The sequence below is a fragment of the Papio anubis genome, chromosome 2, assembly GCF_008728515.1.
Source record: "Papio anubis isolate 15944 chromosome 2, Panubis1.0, whole genome shotgun sequence".
Lineage (NCBI taxonomy): Eukaryota > Metazoa > Chordata > Mammalia > Primates > Cercopithecidae > Papio > Papio anubis.
Genome location: NC_044977.1, coordinates 149,948,274 through 149,967,308, shown reverse-complemented (window position 1 = coordinate 149,967,308; position 19,035 = coordinate 149,948,274). Strand labels below are relative to the sequence as shown.

Genomic DNA, 19,035 nt, shown 5'->3' with positions numbered 1-19,035 from the left:
AATACCAAATAACTGAATTGCTGGGGAGAAAAAAGACTGAGAAAAACAGGAAACCAATCTTAATTATCTCCCAAAGCTATATATATACACACACACACATATATACACATTTTTTTAAAGATGGAGTCTTGCTCTTATCGCCTAGACTGGAGTGCAATGGCGTCATCTCGGTTCACTGTAGCCTCTGCCTCCTGGGTTCAAACGATTCTCCTGCCTCAGCCTTCCCAGTGGCTGGGATCACAGGCGTCTGCCACTGGCTAATTTTTGTATTTTTAGTAGAGATAGGGTTTCACCATTTTGGCCAGGCTGGTCTTGAACTCCTGACCTCAGGTGATCCACCCACCTTGGCCACCCAAAGTGCTGGGATTATAGGCGTGAGCCACTGCACCTGGCCCAAAAGCCGTATTTAACCTCAGTTTATTCCATTTATGGTCATGGTAGTAAAATTATGTCATGTCAATTTAGAAACAGTATGTTAGGGAACATGCTCATGTAGAAAGAATTTTCTATAATGTTTAAAGTTAACAGAACTTAAAATGCTTCTGCATACATAATTCCAAAATTCTATTCATTCTGGTAAAGACAAAAATGAAACACTATTCATTCTGTTGCTATTATTTCTAAAGTCAAATGCAAAAGTCTGACTTTCACAGCTATATTCAGAATATTGTGTAGCCAATAAAGGAAATAAACAGCCAGCTTGATCCTTTTTTTTTTTTTGGATACATACAGCAAGCATCTTATCAAATAAGATACCATTTCACCAAAAGTTTATTAGTAGAGTGCTCAGAATTAACTTGGAATGAAATAAAAATCTTCTCTAAGAAACAGTAAAATCAAACTGTTATTTAACTTTTATATCCCTCAGTTTCATCACTTACAAATTAAACTGTAGACTATACCTATAAGGCACCTTCCAATTCTAAAATTCTACAGTCTGTTAAAAAATGACATAGTATACATGAAAAATTGGAAATATTTTATATTACAATTACATTTTTAAATTAAAATGCCTTTGATGTAAAATAATACAAAAAGCTATTCATAAACAGATTTTCTCACTTACCTCCAGATTCTGACATTCCTGAGCAGAATTGGTAGGCAGGCCAATCCACTTGATTTCTTTTTTTTCCTTTGAAATTATGTTCATTGCCATTAGCACATTTAAAGCATCATAAACTCTTCGCCTAATGTTTTTCTGATCGTAAGCCTGCTAAAAAACATTTTCATTGAGTGATAATTAAGGGTTAAGATACAGTCACATGATATTAATATGTCAAATTAATATTACGTCTTCAAAGTGCTGGAAGGATTCTATTTTTTTATTTAGCAAACTGACAAAGACATCCAAAAGAATTCTATATTCCGTGAAAATATCCTTCAAAATTAAAGATGAAATAAAAATATTTTCAAACAATATAAAACAAAATAATCTTAAAAATAAAGATCATGTTACCTGCAGATCTACACTGAAATATACTAAAGGGATTTCTTCAGGTAGAAGAAATATCATCTAAGATGGGAGCTTAGAGATGTAGGATAGAATGAAGACCAACCCAAAAGGTAAATATGTGGGTAAATCTCAATTTTCACTGTATAAAACAATAATAATGTCTTATGGAAGCTAGAATAAATACAGAACTTAATTAATATACATGACAATAAATAGTATATATTAACAGAAAAACATATTGGAGGTAAAGTGTTCTAAGCCCTTGCATTATCTGGGAGGATTTTAGACTTAAAAAAATCAAGGACATTTATTCAAGTTCTGGGTAAAACTGTGCTTCTCAAAATGTGTTCCTTGACCACTGTTGATCTGCAAATTGTCTCCAATCTACAATGAGATTAGGAACTTGCACCAAAATATAATCCTCTATATGACAATGGACACTGTTCATTCAGTTCAGTTGACCATTTTTCTTCTCCTTTTTTTCCTTTTTTTTTTGAGACAGCGTCTCGGTCTGTTGCCCAGGCTGGAGTACAGTGGCGCGATCTCAGCTCACTGCAACCTCCACTTCCCAGGTTCAAGTGACTCTTCTGTCTCAGCCTCCCGAGTAGCTGAGACTACAGGCGCGTACCACTGCACCCAGCTAATTTTTGTATTTTTAGTAGAGACGGGGTTTCACCATATTGGCCAGGCTGATCTCAAATTCCTGACCTCGTGATCTGCCCGCCTTGACCTCCCAAAGTGCTGGGATTACAGGCGTGAGTCACCCACCCGGCCTTTTTCTTCTATTTTTTTTTGATAGAAAGACTTACTCAATGAAGGAAACCATGTTGGTTTACAATGTGGAACAAGGTCCTCAGGAAATGCAATGATAATAAAGGATGGTGGAGAACACTGAATCCACCTAAATATAAAACTAGATCTAAATAAGTGGGGGATTTAAGTTATAGAACTGAATGTAAATATTAGAAATCTTGACAATAGGCAAGAAATCCTGACAATAACATCAATAGATATTAGAAATCTTGACAATGATTAGGAATCTTGACAATGATTAGAAATCTTGACAATGCTTGTAATCCCACCACTTTGAGAGGCTGAGGCAGGGGGATCACCTGAGGTCAGGAGTTCAAGACCAGTCTGGCCAACATGGCAAAACCCCATCTCTACTAAAAAATACAAAACTAAGCTGGGCGTGGTGGCACATGCCTGTAATCCCAGCTACCTGGGAGGCTGAGGCAGGAAAATCTCTTGAATCCGGGAGACGGAGGTTGCAGTGAGATTGTGCCACTGCACTCCAGTCTGGGTGACAAAGCTAGACTCTGTCTCAAAAAAAAAAAGAAATGTTGACCCTGCAGAAACAATGATCCTGTAACAACAAGTCCTGGGAGGAGGCAATGTGGTAGGTATGCCAATTTCCTCTTTTTGATATTGGAAGGGATATGGATGTTATTCAAAGCAGATTAAATAATAATAAAGGGTTCAGCACAATATTTATTTAAAGTAATAAAAATAACTATAATAATAATAATGTTATTATTATTATTTTTCCGAGACAGAGTCTTGCTCTGTTGCCCAGGCTGTAGTGCAGTGGTGAGATCTTTGCTCACTGCAGCCTTTGCCTCCCAGGTTCAAGCAATTCTCCTGCCTCAGCCTCCTGAGTAGCTGGGATTACAGGAACGTGCCACCATGCCTGGCTATTTTTTTGTATTTTTAGTAGAAACAGGGTTTCACAGTGTTAGCCAGGATGGTGTCGATCTCCTGACCTCGTGATCCGTCCACCTCAGTCTCCCAAAGTGCTGGGATTACAGGAGTGAGCCAACCTGCCAAATATTTTTTAAATGTTAAAACAAAAAAACCCAACTAAGGCCGGGTGCAGTGGCTCACGCCTGTAATCCCAGCACTTTGGAAGGCCGAGGCAGGTGGATCACCTGAGGTCAGGAGTTTGAGACCCGCCTAGCCAACATGGTGAAACCCTGTCTCTACTAAAAGTACAAAAATTAGCTGCAAATGGTGGTGTGCGCCTGTAATCCCAGCTACGCGGGAGGCTGAGGCACAAGAAAAGCTTGAACCTGGGAGGCAGAGGTTGCAGTGAGCCAAGATCGCACCACTGAACTCCAGCGTGGGCGACAGAGCGAGGATCCATCTAAAAAAAAAAGAATTCCCTCCAAAATAAAACTCAACAACAACAAAAAATCCCCCAAAATAAAGGATGAAACCCTCAAGTATAATCGTTCATCTAGCTTACCTGATTCCTCAAATCTATAACAAAGATAACACAAAGAGATACCATCATCCATCAAAATCAATGTCAGGTTCATGATCTACCTACCGAATCAGCAGCCAAATGGTTATTTGAATTGGTAAACTCTGACACCAGCTCATCAGCGACTTCATTGTATGATGTTGTACCTTTTCGTTGAACTTTCTCACACACCTTCATTGAAAAGTGTCTCAAGCCTTTCCCATTTTTATCTCCTTTTTTGCTTCGTTTACTAGAAGGGAAAAAAGTTTTTTTACTCCATTATACATATTAGAGACTTCCTTTACAAATCTCTGTAAGATAATTCAAGAAGACAGTAATTTAAGTTTTACTTCGGGTGTCAAAAATTTAAATTGAATAGAGATGAGAAAATGTTTACTTAAACTTACTTTTTGCCTTAAAGGCCTAATAAAGTATGAAGTTAGAGTGTTTTTCTACGCACATCATTTATTTATTTATTCAACAAATATTTATTGACCAGTTACTATTCTATGCCAGATACTGTTATTGACACTGAGAATAAGTCAGTGAAAAAACACAAAAACTTTGCTCTTGTATAGCTAACATACTTATCTTTTCGTATTCTATGTAGATTATAGGTTTTTTACTGAAATTAAAACTACAGTCATTTGCCACAGAAGGACATTTCAGTCAATGATGGGCCGCATATACAACAGTAGTCCAATAAGATTACAATGGAATTGAAAAATTCTCATTGCCTAGTGAGGTAGTAACTATCATAATGCCATAGCATAATGCAATACTCACATGTTTGTGGTGATGCTGGCAAACAAACTTACTGCTCTGCCAGTCCTATAAAAGTCTAGCACATGCAATTATGGACAGTATGTAATACTTGATAATGATAATAAATGACTATGTTACTGGTTTCTGTATTTACTAAACTATACTTTTCATCATTTTAGAGCGTACTTCTTCAAATTATAAATTAAAAGTTAACTTTAAAAAGCCTCGGGCAATCCTTCAGGAGGTATCCCGAAGAATGCATTGTTATCACAGGAGATAACAGCTCCATGTGTGTTACTGCCCCTAAAGACCTTCCAGTGGGACAAGATGTGGAGGTAGGGGACAGTGATATTGATGATCTTGACCTCCCTGTAGGCCTAGGATAGTGTGTCTCAGTTTTCTTTTCTTTTTTGGAGAGAGAGTCTCGCCCTATCCCCTATGCTGGAGTGCAGTGGCGTGATCTCTGCTCACTGCAACCTCTGCATCCCAGGTTCAAGCGATTCTCCTGCCTCAGCCTCCCCAGTAGCTGGGATTACAGGTGTGCACCACCACACCTGGCTCATTTTTGTGTTTTTAGTAGAGACAGGGTTTCATCATGTTGGCCAAGCTGTTCTAGAACTCCTGACCTCAGGTGATCCACCCGCCTTGGCCCCCCAAAGTGCTGGGATTACAGGCGTGAGCCACTGCGCCTGGCCCCTGTCTCAGTTTTCTGTTTTGGGGGGTTTCTTTGGATTCAGGGTCTCACTCTGTTGCCTGGGCTAGAGTGCAGTGGTGCCATCATGGCTCACTGCAGCCTAAACCTCCTGTGCTCAAGTGATCCTTCCACCTCAACCTTCCAAGTAGTTAGAATTACAGGTGCATGTCACCATGCCTGGCTAATTTCTTTTCTTTTTTGTAGAGACCCCAGGGTCTCGTTATGTTGCCCAGGCTGCTCTTGAACTCCTGACCTCAAGTGATCCCTCCCATCTCAGCCTCCCAAAGTGTTGGGTTATAAGTGTGAGCCACCCTGCCCAGCCACATCTCAGTGTTCAACAAAAAAGTTTCAAAAGTAAAAAAAAAAAAAAAAAAAAATTAAGGATATAAAGAAAATATTTTTGTACAGCTGTACAATGTGTAATGATTAATCAGGGTAATCGGGGTATCCATCATCTCAAGCCTTTTTTGTTTCTTTGTATTAGGAACATTCCAATTCCTTTCCTCTAGTTAGTTAAAATATACAATCGTTGTTAACTACAGCATCCTGTTGTACTACCAAATACTAGATATTATTCATTCTATCTAAGTGTATTTTTGGACCCATTAATATGTTTTTTTTTTTTTTTTTTTAAAAAGAGTCTCACTCTATCCCCTAGGCTGGAGTGCAGTGGTGCGACCTCAGCTCACTGAGAATCCTGGCTTCAAGCGATTCTCCTGCCTCAGCCTCCCGAGTAGCTGGCATTACAAGCGCCTACCCCCATGACTGGCTAATTTTTGTAGTTTTAGTAGAGATGGGGTTTCACCATGTTGGTCAGGCTGGTCTCAAACTCCTGACCTCAAGTGATCCATCCGCCTTGGCCTCTCCAAAGTTCTGGGATTACAAGTGTGAGCCACTGCTCCCAGCCAATATTGTCTGCATTTTAAGTCAAGTGTTATTATAAGATTAAAACAGTTTGAGAATATTAAAAAGTTTATGAAGTAAAAAAGTTATAGCAAGCTAAGGTGAACTTATTATTGAAGAAGAAAAAATCTTTTTAAAATAAATTAGTGTAGCGTAAGTATACAGTGATTATAAAGTCTAAAGTAGTGTGCAGTAAAGTCCTAGGCCTTCACATTCACTCACCACTCACTGACTCACCCAGAGCAACTTCCAGTCCTGCAAGCTCCATTCATGAAAAGTGCCCTATAAAGGTGTATCATTAAAAAAAATCTTTTACAAGGTATTTTTACTCTACCTTTTCTATGTTTAGGTATGTTTAAATACACAAATACTTACCACTGTATTACAATTACCTATAGTATTCAAACCAGTAACATGCCCGGCAGATTTGCAGCCTAGGGGCAATAGGCTATACCACCCTGGGTTTGGGTAAGTACAGTTGATGATGTTCACACAGCAATGAAATCGCCTAATGAAGCATTTCTCAGAACATATCCCCTCACTGAGTGACGTGGGACTGCGAATATATTTATTGATAAATAATTTACATGTTCTATGTTACGTACATAGAAACAGATACTAAATATGCAGTTTTAAAAGGAATATGAGAAAAGGGTATCTACTTTCTTTTTCCTACATTCCCAAAGAATTGTGTATGCATCCCTTGTGATAGTATAGGATGGTACAGGTATCTTACCTCACAGACTACTTATTTGAAATAATGTGAAATCACTAAAATATACTGAAAGGTATTAAGTAGGGGAGTAGAATGGTGAGATTTTCAGTTAGGCAGACATTCTCACTGCAAAGCAGAAGATTTTGGGATCAGAATTAATAACAGCAGAAGTGAAATTTATGAGGCACAAGCAGAGATAGCAAGACCAATTGAGAGGGTACTGCAATAGTCCAGGTAAGAGAATATGAATCTCCAAACTGAGGTAGTGGTAGGGCAGGAGACAAAAAGATGGATTTATAAAATTTAAAAGACAAAAATCAATACAATTGTCTGAAGTCGAGGGTAAGGAAGAGAGGAATAGTACAATGACCTCTAGAAAGAAGGGTCATTTACTGAGATCAAAGAGATGAATTAAATTTATGAGTTGCATTTTAAACCTCCTAATCAGCACTGTCTAATACCCCTAGGCACAACTCACATGTGGCTACTGAGTACTTGAAATGTGGGAAGGGTGAATTGAGATGTGTCGTAAGTTTAACACACTGGATTTTAAATACTTAATATAAGGAATGAATGTAAAATACCTCACTAGTGATTTTTATAGTTAATTACACATTGAAATACAATATTTTGGATATACTGGATTAAATTAAAAATATTAAAATTAACTTCAAATATTTATTTTCTTTTTTTTTTTTTTTTTTTTTTTGAGACGGAGTCTTGCTCTGTCGCCCAGGCTGGAGTGCTGTGGCCGGATCTCAGCTCACTGCAAGCTCCGCCTCCCGGGTTCCCGCCATTCTCCTGCCTCAGCCTCCTGAGTAGCTGGGACTACAGGCGCCCGCCACCTCGCCCGGCTAGTTTTTTGTATTTTTTAGTAGAGACGGGGTTTCACCGTGTTAGCCAGGATGGTCTCGATCTCCTGACCTCGTGATCCGCCCGTCTCGGCCTCCCAAAGTGCTGGGATTACAGGCTTGAGCCACCGCGCCCGGCCATATTTATTTTCTTTTAAAATTTCTATTGGGCAGCAATAATGTTGTGTATGGGATTATATAGCTATGTTAAAGGCAGCAATAAGATAAGGTGATTTCACGCAATCACTTGGCTAATGGGCTCTCTATAGTCATAACCTGGATAATATTTGTAGTCATATCTGGATAATATTTAAAGGAAGAAATTAAACATAGTCCTTAAGTAGGAACAACTACAATTTTTAAAACTATTATGAAATATACTCTTAAAAAGTAGATACAAGCCTACATGTGAGAGTTTTATAAAATCAGTTCAGTGCATAAATTAATAATAAACTTGAAGAAAACTTGGTTAAATATCACATTAGTAAACTATCAGATACATATTTTGAGCAGTTTACTCCATTTAACTCTGATCCACAGTCCTTCATCTGAAAAATGCAGAATAACTATCTCATAAGTTGTGAGGATGAAATACATATAACATATGGTACACTACAAGTGATTTTATCCCCTTCATGAGCTGCTAGAATTTTCATAAGCAATATAAAACCAGAGGGCACCATTCAACAATGGCTGAATCAATAAATTAAGCTCATTATTTGGAAGGTTAATAGAATATCATGTCTTAACATCAACATTAAAATTTAACAAAGGAGGTTAGAAGAGTCAACACCTGCCATACACAAATGAGAGATTTGGTCCTGCAACCAATCCAGTAAGCCACTTTGAAAGTTAAGCAAAAAATGTCTCTAGTTAAAGAACACTGAAAGGCAAAAGGCTATATAAAGAACTACAACAACAAAAAACCAAACAACTCAATTCGAAAATGGGCAAAGGACCAGGTGCCATGGCTCATGCCTGTAATCCCAGCACTTTGGGAGGCCAAGGCAAGGGGATCACTTGATGTCAGGAGTTTGAGACCAGCCTGGCCAACATGGTGAAACCCCATCTCCACAAAAAAAAAAAAAAAAAAAAAAGTTGGGCGTGGTGGTACACATCTGTAATCCCAGCTACACGGGAGGCTGTGGCATGAGAATCACTTGAACCTGGGAGGCGGAGGTTGCAGTCCATGCCACTGCACTCCAGCCTGGGAGTGAGACTCTGTCTCAGGAAGAAAAAAAAAAAGGCCAAAAGACTTAATAGTCATTTATCCAAAGAAGATATACAAATGGCCAAAAAGTACATGAAAAGATGTTCAACATCACTCATTACTAGAGAAATGTAAATCAAAACCATAATGAGATGCTACTTCATACCCATTAGAATGGCTATTAAAAAAACAAAAACTGAAAATGAGAAAGTGTTAGAGAGGATGTAGAGAAACTGCATCCATTATACACTGCTGGTGGAAATACAAAATGATACAGCCACTGTGGAAAACAATACGGCAATTTCTCAAAAAAGTAAACATAGAATTACCATATGATCCAGTAATTCCACTTCTGGGTATATACCCAGATGAATCTGAAAGCAGGAACTCAACAGATATTTGTACACCCATGTTCATAGCACCATTATTCACAAGAGTTAAAATGTGGAAGCAACTCAACTGCCCACCAATGGATAAACAGATAAAATGTGGTATTTACATATAATGAAATACATTCAGCCTTAAAAAGGAATAAAATTCTAATATATGCTACACTACAGATGAACCGTGAAGACATAAGTGACATAAGCCAGACATAAGAAGATAAATATTGCCTGGGCATGGTGGCTCACAACTGTAATCTCAGCACTTTGGGAGGCTGAGGCAGGCAGATCACAAGGTCAAGAGATCAAGACCATCCTGGCCAATGTGGTGAAACCCCGCTTACTAAAAATACAAAAATTAGCTGGCGTCGTGGCGCGTGCCTGTAGTCTCAGCTACTTGGGAGGCTGAGGCAGGAGAATCACTTGAACCTGGGAGGTGGAGGTTGTAGTGAGCCAAGATCACGCCACTGTACACGCCTGGTGACAGAGCGAGACTCCGTCTCAAAAAAAAAAAAAAAGATATTGTATGATTTCACTTATATGAAATCAAATTATAGTCAAAATCATAGAAAGTAGAACAGAGGGACTGTGGGAGAGTGGGAAATGTAGTGTTGTTGCTTCATGGGGACAGAGTTTCAATACAGGATGATGAAAAAGTTCTGGAGACGGATAGTGGTGACAGTTGCCCAACAATTTATTATTTCTCCATAGTTCTTTTGCTCTTGAACTGACTTGTTTTGCTGTCTTTTATGCTTAAGTTTTGATTTCATGGCTTCATTAGCCATATATTTCTGCAAATAAGATGCTGTAGTTTATGCATTATGTTACGTATTTCATCATCAATTATGGCTACAAAACCAAGTTCAATATGAGAGGGGGTCATGTTTCTGAGCAAAACTAATACAAACTCTATTGTATTCATTTTACTGTTCTTTTTTTTTTTTTTTTACATTGCTCCTTGTGGAGCAGGACTACCCCATAGGTAATGTGCCCAGAGTAGCCTGTTCTTCATTCTTTAAATTAGTTCCATTGTCACATCTGGTTAACTACTACTGCTGCCACCTTCAGAAAAGGTATGCTTTTTCTTGAAAAAAATAGTTCAGGATGCTTATATCACCATTAGAAAATGAGGATTAAAATAAAAGTTTACTTTTCTAATTTAGCTAATAATTTTAAATAATAAACCCAGGCTTGTTTGAAAAATTAAAGTAAGTGTAAAAATGTTATAAAAATAAATGTCAAAAATCCCTATTCTGGCCAAGCACAGTGGCTCACGCCTATGATCTAAGCACTTTGGGAAGCCGAGGCAGGCAGATTGCCTGAGCCCAGCAGTTCAAGACCAGCCTGGGCAACAGTGAGACCTCATCTCTACCAAAAATGTAAAAATTAGCCAGGTGTGGTGGTGTATGCCAGCACTCAGGAGGCTGACGCAGAAGGATTGCTTGTGCCTAGGTGGTTGAGGCTGTAGTGAGCCATAGTTGAGCCACTGCACTTCAGCTTAGGTGACAGAGCAAGATGCTGTCTCAAAAAAAAAAAAAAAAAAAAAAACCCCACCTATTTTTTCTTCATAGATTTTCTGTATGCTTCTGGGTTACATTTGATAAATTAACCTTAATAAAAATTAACTCGAAGCAAAGACCTAAATGTAGGAGCTAAACCTATCAAACACTTAGAAGAAAACATAGATGTTAAGTCTTTGTGACCTTGGATTAGGCAAAGATATTTTAGATATATGACACCAAAAGCATAAGTAACACAAGAAAAAAATAAATAAATTAAACATCAAAATCAAAAACATTTGTGCCTCAAAAGTCACCATTAAGAATGTGAAAGGTCAATTCACAGATAGGAGAAAAACTCTGCAAATCACGTATTTAATAAGGGATTTCTATCTAGGATATACAAACAATGCAAATCAAAATGCTTTGAGTTAATTTTTTTTAATGAGGTACCATTTCACAAGAAGTGGTAGCAAAAACGTGGAGAAACTGGAATACTCATACATGGCTTATGGGAATGTAAAACGGTACAGCCACTTTGGAAAACAGTCTAGCCATACTCAAAAGGGATAAACAAAGAGTAACTGTATGACCCAGCAATTCCACTCCTAGGTATACACCCAAGGGAAATGAAAACTTACATCCATACAAAACCCTAACAAATGTTCACAGCAGCATCATTCATAATAGGCAAAAAGTGAAAACAACCCAATTGTCCATCAATTAGTGCACAAATAAGTAAAATGTGGCACATTCATACAATAGAATATTATTTAGGAATAAAAAGGAATGTCTATGTCACAACATGGATAAACCTTAAAAACATGCTTACTGAAAGAAGCCAGTCATAAAGGACCACATATTGTATGTTTCCATTTATATGAAATATTCCGAATAGGCAAATCTACAGACAGAAAGTAGAGTAGTGGTTGTCTAAGAGTGGGAGGGATGAGGGGTTTGGGAGGTTATAGCTAAAGGGTGCCAGGTTTTTTTCTCAGGGGTGATGAAAATGTTCTAAAATTGATTGTTGTGATGGTTGCACAATTCTGTTAATATGCCTAGCCAATGAGTTGTACATTTTGAATGAATGAATTGTATAGTATACAAATTATATATCGACAAAGCTGCGGAAAAATAGTCACATGCTGTAATATGGTCCTCCTGTGCATCACTAGTGAACTGTTTGTACCATAGAGAGCTTACCATGTTAGTTTGACAGTGCTAACATTCTTTTCTTTCTTTCTTTCTTTCCTTTTTTTTTTGAGACAGAGACTGGCTCTGTCGCCCAGGCTGGAGTGCAATGGCGCAATCTCTGCTCACTGCAACGTCTGCCTCCCAGGTGCAAGCAATTATCCTGGCTCAGTCTCCCGAGTAACCAGAATTACAAGCACCTGCCAACACCATCATGCCAGGCTAATTTTTGTAGAGATAGGGTTTCACCATGTTGGCCAGGCTGGTCTTGAACTTCTGATCTCCGGTGATCCGCCCGCCTCGGCCTCCCAAAGTACTGGGGTTACAGGTGTAAGCCACCATGCCCGGCCGACAGAGCTAAAATTCTAGCTAAATTTTAAAACTCAGAAATTTTAAATAGATAAAATTTAAATTTTAACAAAAATTTCATCAAAATTTCTATCCATCGTGCTTAAATCAACATCAAATTGCTATAAAGGTGTCTGGACTTCAATTTCTGTAACGTGGACTAGGAACAAAGAGTTCTGGACCACTAACAGTATACCAACTACATCTATGTTATTTCTGCTTAGGACTACTCTCCTTTTGTTTTTCCTTTCTATATACTTAAGACATTAGACTTAAAAAAAAATTTAAGCATATAGGTAAGTTATATTTTTACCTATAATTTCATTTAGGTAATAAAAGAAACATTATAAAGTATTTTATATAGAAACGGATCCTGGGCTGGGCATGGTGGCTCACACCTGTAACACCAGCACTTTGGGAGGCTGAGGTGAGCAGAAGTCAGGAGTTCAAAACCAGCTTGGGCAACGTGGTGAAACCCTGACTCTACTAAAAATACAAAAGCCGGGTGCAGTGACTCACGCCTGTAAGCCCAGCACTTTGCGAGGCTGAGGTGGGCGGATCACCTGAGGTCAGGAGTTTGAGACCAGCCTGGCTAACATGGTGAAACCCCGTCTCTACTAAAAATACAAAAAATTAGCTGGGTGTGGTGGTATACACATGTAATCCCAGCTACTTGGGAGGCTGAGGCAGGAGAATTGCTTGAACCCGGGAGGCAGAGGTTGCAGTGAGCCGAGATTGCACCATTGCACTCCAGCTTGGGCAACAAGAGGGAAACTCCATCTCAAAAAATATATATATACACACATATAAATATATATATATATAAATATATCTATATACACACACACAAAAAAAACTTAGCCAGGTGTGGTGGCATGTGCTTGTAATCCCAGCTACTACGGAGGCTGAGGCACAAGAATCGCTTGAGCCCAGGCGGCAGAGGTTGCAGTGAGCCAAGATGGCACCACTGCATTCCAGCTTGGGCAACACAGCAAGACTCTGTCTCAAAGAAAAAAAAGGGGGGATCCTGGGTTTGACAGGGTTGAAATCACTGCTGTAAAACTGATTATTGTGATTGAGCTTAGTCTATAAAAGATGGGTAGGAAAACCCTGCAGGAGCCCACAACATAAGGAAGAAAACTTTCCTTTTCTTCTTATGTAGTCCTGTCCCATCATCTAGTGGCTTACAGTCTAGATGTTGAGACTTACCTGGCTACAGTGTTTAACTTCTCCCTGAGTTTTTAAATGTAAATTTTCATTGACATATATAACACATAAAGAAAAGTACACAAACCATCTGTGTTAAGTGTCTCTTTCTAGTTATAGTTCCACCCAAACCCAACACCTCAAGAATATCTGTTACCATGACTTCTATTATAGTTTTACCTATTTTGAACTTTAAATTAAAATCATATAGTATGTATCCTTTTGTATCTGACACTATTTAAGAGATTCATCACACTTTTCATGTGACTGTATTTCATTCATTTCATTGTATGACTACATTGCAATTCATTCATCCATTCTGCAGATGGGCATTTGGTTTGTTTCTAGTTGGAGGCTAATAGTGCTGCTATAAACTCTCTTGTACACATTTTGGTGAATGTGTGCACAAATTTCTGTTGAGTACATGCAAAGAACCGAATTGATGAGTTACAGGGTATATTTATATTCAACTTCAGCAGATACTGCTAACTCCCAAAATGACTGTATCAATTTAACCTGCCATCAGCAGTGTATGAGCATTCTAGATGCTTCATATCCTTGCCAAACTTAGCACTGTCTATCCTTTTCATTGTAGCCATTCTGATGGATATAAAGTGGTATTGCATTGTGGTTTTCATTTGCATTTTTCTAATGATTAATGCTGATAAACATTTTTCAATGTTTACTGGCTTGTTTGTATTTTTTGCTAGAATAAAAAAATTCTGTTCATTTTTATATGCCCTTATATCCAGCAACCTTGCTAAATTCATTTTTCTCATAATTTGTCTGTAGATTCTTTTGGGTTTTCTTGGGATACAATCACATCATCTGCAAATGGTGCCATTTTATTTCTTCATTTACAATTCTTTTATTAAGGCTTTCCATTTTGTTTCTTGGCTTACGGCACTAGCAAGAATTTTCACTACAATACTGAATAGAAGTGGTGATTAACTAGGGATCCTCCTTGTTTCTTATGCCAAATTGAAAACTTTTTATTCACTACTAAATGTAATGTTTGCTGTCAGGTGTGTGTGTGTGTTTAGCCAGAGAGCGCGCGTGTGTGTGTGTTTAGCCAGAGTCTCGCTCTGTCACCCAGGCTGGAGTACAGTGGTGCGATCTCGGCTCACTGCAGCCTTTGCCTCCAGGTTCCAGCGATTCTCCTGCCTCAGTCTCCCGAGAGCTGGGACTACAGGCGCATCCTGCCACACCCGGCTAATTTTTTGTATTTTTAGTAGAGACGGGGTTCCACCGTGTTGCCTAGGCTGGTGTTGAACTCCTGAGTTCAGGTGATCCACCCACCTCAGCCTCCCAAAGTGTTGGGATTACAGGCATGAGCCACTGCACCTGGCCTGTGTTTTTTTAATTTTTTTTTAAGACATTCTTCTCGGCTGGGGGCGGTATTTGTATTTTTTCTAGAGATGGGGTTTTCCCATGTTGCTCAGGCTGGTCTTGAATTATTGAGAGCAAGAGAATTGCCTGTGTTGGCCTCCCAAAGTGCTGGGATGCTAGGCGTGAGCCACCGTGCCTGGCCTGCTGTTAGTTTTTGCCAATTGTCTTTAACACACTAAGTTCCCTTCTATTATGAGTTTGACACTTACCATAATGAATAAAGTTTAATCAAGTCAAGTGTTTTCTGTATCAACTGATCATAAAATTTTTCTCCTTTATTTTGTACAAAACCCTAGATTCTCAGGCTCCTGCCCACAAACGGCAAACAATCCCATATCTAAAAGCTACTGTGGAAGTCCCTCATCTTTCTGAGGTTCTTCCTGCTCTAGTTTTAGCCCCTCTAGTTCTCACTGCCTCAGTAGATTTCTGATATCTTCAAATAAGATGATCCCAGCTATTCTTTGCAGCCACACTAGACTGCTGCCAAGTTATTTCATTAAAACAAAAATTCTGTTTTCATGTTTTAATATCTGGAAGAACTGTTTTTAGCAATCTTTTTTTTTTTTTTTGAGACGGAGTCTCACTCTGTCACCAGGCTGGAGTGCAATGGTGCAATCTCGGCTCACTGCAATCTCCGCCTCCTGGGTTCAAGCAATTCTCCTGCCTCAACCTCCTGAGTAGTTACAGGCGCATGCCACCACGCCCAGCTAAATTTTGTATTCTTAGTAGAGACAGGGTTTCACCAGGTAGGCCAGGATGGTCTTGAACTCCTGACCTCAGATGATCCGCCTGCCTCAGTCTCCCAAAGTGCTGGGATTACAGGCGTGAGCCACCATGTCCAGCCGGCAATCATGTTTTAAACTTCACAGAATGTTTTCCTTCCTTGCTTCTTTTCCATAGGATCTTCTTTTTCTTTCATGGGTATTATCGCTTCTTAGGAACCTTCAGACCTCTCAAAGGGTGATAATGACAACTTTATTTTATTGTTCTTTTTTATCTTACTGTTCTACATCCTCTTGGGTCGTAACTTTTGTTTATTCATCTTGTTCCTTTTCTTTCATGACAGTTTTCCCAAAATGTCCTGTTCTTTCATAGTCACAAATGTTGAATTCAAGTTTTCAACATATAGAGTTTACATGAGCTTCTTGTATGCAGGCTTGTTTTCCTAAGAAGGTTCTCCTCACTTGTGCAGGGCTAACTACAACTTCTGTGGATGTGAGTGGGCCATGCTGGCAACAAGCTTAACTTCAGGTTGTGTTTGCTGCTAAGCAGGCAAGCAGGCAGCCAGTCTGGTCTCTCTCTCTTCCCCACAAATACAAATGCCAGTATGAGGAAAACCTGTTCTGGGGCATACTAAAATTCTTTTTTTTTTTTCTTTTTTTTTGAGACAGAGTCTTGCTCCATCGCCCAGGCTGGAGTGCAGTGGCGCAGTCTTGTCTCACTGCAACCTCCGGCCTCCTGTGTTCAAGCGATTCTCCTGCCTCAGCCTCCCAGGTAGCTGGGACTACAGGCGCCCGCCACCACGCCTGGCTAATTTTTTGTATTTTTAGTAGAGATGGGGTTTCACTGTGTAAGCCAGGATGGGCTCGATCTCCTGACTTCGTGATCTGCCCGCCTTGGCCTCCCAAAGTGCTGGGATTACAGGCGTGAGCCACCGCGCCTGGTGGCATACTAAAATTCTTAAACCCAACTGAGGCAGGCAGTTGTTTCCCTGGGATCAATTCTCCAAGTTTCAGCCCTGGGGGAGAAATCTGTTTGGTGCAACTGCTCTGTGTATGGAGGTGGGATAAGAGGTACAAGGGGATTTGAAGGGTTGGGATGGTTCAGCCGGCCCAGCTGCTCAAAGTCTTTATTTAATCACTCTCCTTACTTCCTCCAACAATTCATTCTTGCTTTCTACAGAAGTCAACTTTAAGCCTGGAGCCTCTCTGTGACAATGTAGGGTACAATGGCTACCATTTCTGATGCTGACTTCTTCCACGCATATTGTACGATGTAGATTTCTCTACTTTCACTTTTCATCATAACACTAGCCTTCATTTTCCAGTTGGGAAATCTGTACCCCTATCATTTTTTACAGCACCTTTGCAGATTTACTTTAATTATTATGATTATTATTATTATTTTTTGAGACAGTCTCACTCGGTTGCCGGGGCTGGAGTGCAGTGGCACGAACTCAGCTCACTGCAACCTCTGCCTCCTGGGTTCAAGCGATTCTTGCACCTCAGCCTCCTAAGTAGCTGGGATTAAAGGCATGTGCCACCATGCCTGACTAATTTTTGTATTTTCAGTAGAGATGGGGTTTCATGAGGTTGGCTAGGCTGGTCTTGAACTCCTGACCTCAAGTGATATGGCCACCTTGGCCTCCCAAAGTGCTGGGATTACAGGCGTGAACCACTGTGCCCAGGTCCCTTTAATTATTTTTTATACTAAAATTTCAATAATATCTTAGCAGTGGGCATGAGGAAGGTAGGGAGTAAACATGAGTAATCAGTCCATCTTTTTTTTTTTTGCGATGGAGTCTCGCTCTATTGCCCAACCTGGAGTGCAGTGGCATGATCTCGGCTCACTGCAACTTCCGCTTCCCAGGCTCAAGTGATTCTCCTGCTTCAGCCTCTCAACTAGCTGGGATTACAGGCGTGTGCCACCATGCCTGGCTAGTTTTTGTATTTTTAGTAGAGATGAGGTTTCACTGTGTTACCCAGGATGGTCTCGATCTCCTGACCTTGTAATCTGCCCACCTCGGCCTCCCAAAGTATCAAGATTACATGCATGAGCCACCGTGCCCAGCCCAGTCCATCATCTTAAATTGGAAGCTCTCTATTTAAATCTTAAATATATAGGGTTTACACATTTTTTTTAAGAGCCTGAGATCTTTCAAACACCAAGACCCTCTCTTTCCAAATAACATCAATATTTGGCCACAGGATGTAAACACTCTATTAATTCATAAACCAAACAAAGAAACCAGGAGGAAGCATTCTTTATCAAAGGAACTAAATTAAGAAACTAAAACCTAAATAAGAAAATAAAACCACAGACTGGGCACGGTGGCTCACCCCTGTAATCTCAGTACTTTGAGAGGCTGAGGTAGGTCAGGCGTTAGAGACTAGCTGGCCAATATGGTGAAACTTGTCTCTACTAAAAATATAAAAATTAGCTGGGCATGGTGGTGGGTGCTTGTAATCCCAGCTACTCAGGAGGCTGAGGCAAAAGAACTGCTTGAACCCAGGAGGTGGAGGCTGCAGTGAGCAGAGATCGCGCCACTGCACTCCATTTTGGACAACAGGGCGAGACTCTATCTCGAAAAACAAACAAACAAACAAACAAATAAACTCCACTAATATACTGTGGTTTGAAAAGCATGTTACAGTTTATTAATTATTTCCTTTTAAGTATTCAAAAGAATTACACCCAAAGAATAAAAAAGTATTTTTCTTTCTTTCCAGGCATGTAACTAGAATCTACAAACCATCTCTTGACATTTTCCCAATAAATTTTTTATGGTTTACAAAAGTAATATACAACTTAAATTTATAGTATTGTATTTCAAGTATAAATTGCAATAAACGTATTTCATTTAAATAAGGAGTTATATAAAATATATAGTAAAAGTTTCATTTCTTGTTAAAAAAAGAGTCAACCAGAATATTTAAATCAACAAAATATTTCAGTCATGTTTATAAAATTAAACCTTGACTTAATTAGCAAAAAAGTAAAAAATAAAAAAAAGGCCAGGTGTGGTGGCTCATGCCTATAATCTCAGCACTTTGGGAGGCCAAGGCAGGTGGATCACTTGAGGTGAGGAGTTCAAGACCAGCCTGGCCAACATAGTGAAACCCCATCTCTACTAAAAATACAAAAATTAGCTGGGTGTGGTGGCACACGCCTGTAGTCCCAGCTACTTGGGAGGCAGAGGTTGCAGTGAGCCGAGATCGCGCTACTGCACTCCAGCCTGGGCAACAGAGTGACACCATGTCTTAAAAACAAAAGAGGCTGGGCACAGTGGATCACGCCTGTAATCCCAGCAATTTGGGAGGCCAAGGCAGGCAGATCACTTGAAGTCAAGAGTTTGAGACTAGCCTGGCCAACATGGTGAAAGCCTGCTTCTACAAAAATACAAAAACTTGCTGGGCATGGTGGTGCATGTCTGTAATCCCAGCTACTTGGGACGCTGAGACAGGAG

General features: G+C 39.5%; 1 protein-coding gene across 25 annotated transcripts in view; it reads right to left on the bottom strand.

Annotated features, from left to right (window-relative positions):
• Window positions 1–19,035, bottom strand: part of TFDP2 (transcription factor Dp-2) — a 208,237-nt gene that overhangs the window by 26,701 nt on the left and 162,501 nt on the right. For 13 of the 25 annotated variants that reach the window (XM_021934772.1, XM_021934780.1, XM_021934786.1 and 10 more), the window contains 3 exons: window positions 6,295–6,339; window positions 3,783–3,945; window positions 1,067–1,213 (listed from right to left, as the gene is read on the bottom strand). In XM_021934772.1, the coding sequence (XP_021790464.1) occupies window positions 1,067–1,213; window positions 3,783–3,945; window positions 6,295–6,339 (355 nt within the window). The remainder of the gene's footprint in view (window positions 1–1,066; window positions 1,214–3,782; window positions 3,946–6,294; window positions 6,340–19,035) is intronic. The other 12 variants (XM_021934778.2, XM_021934785.2, XM_021934796.2 and 9 more) reach the window with 3 other exon arrangements.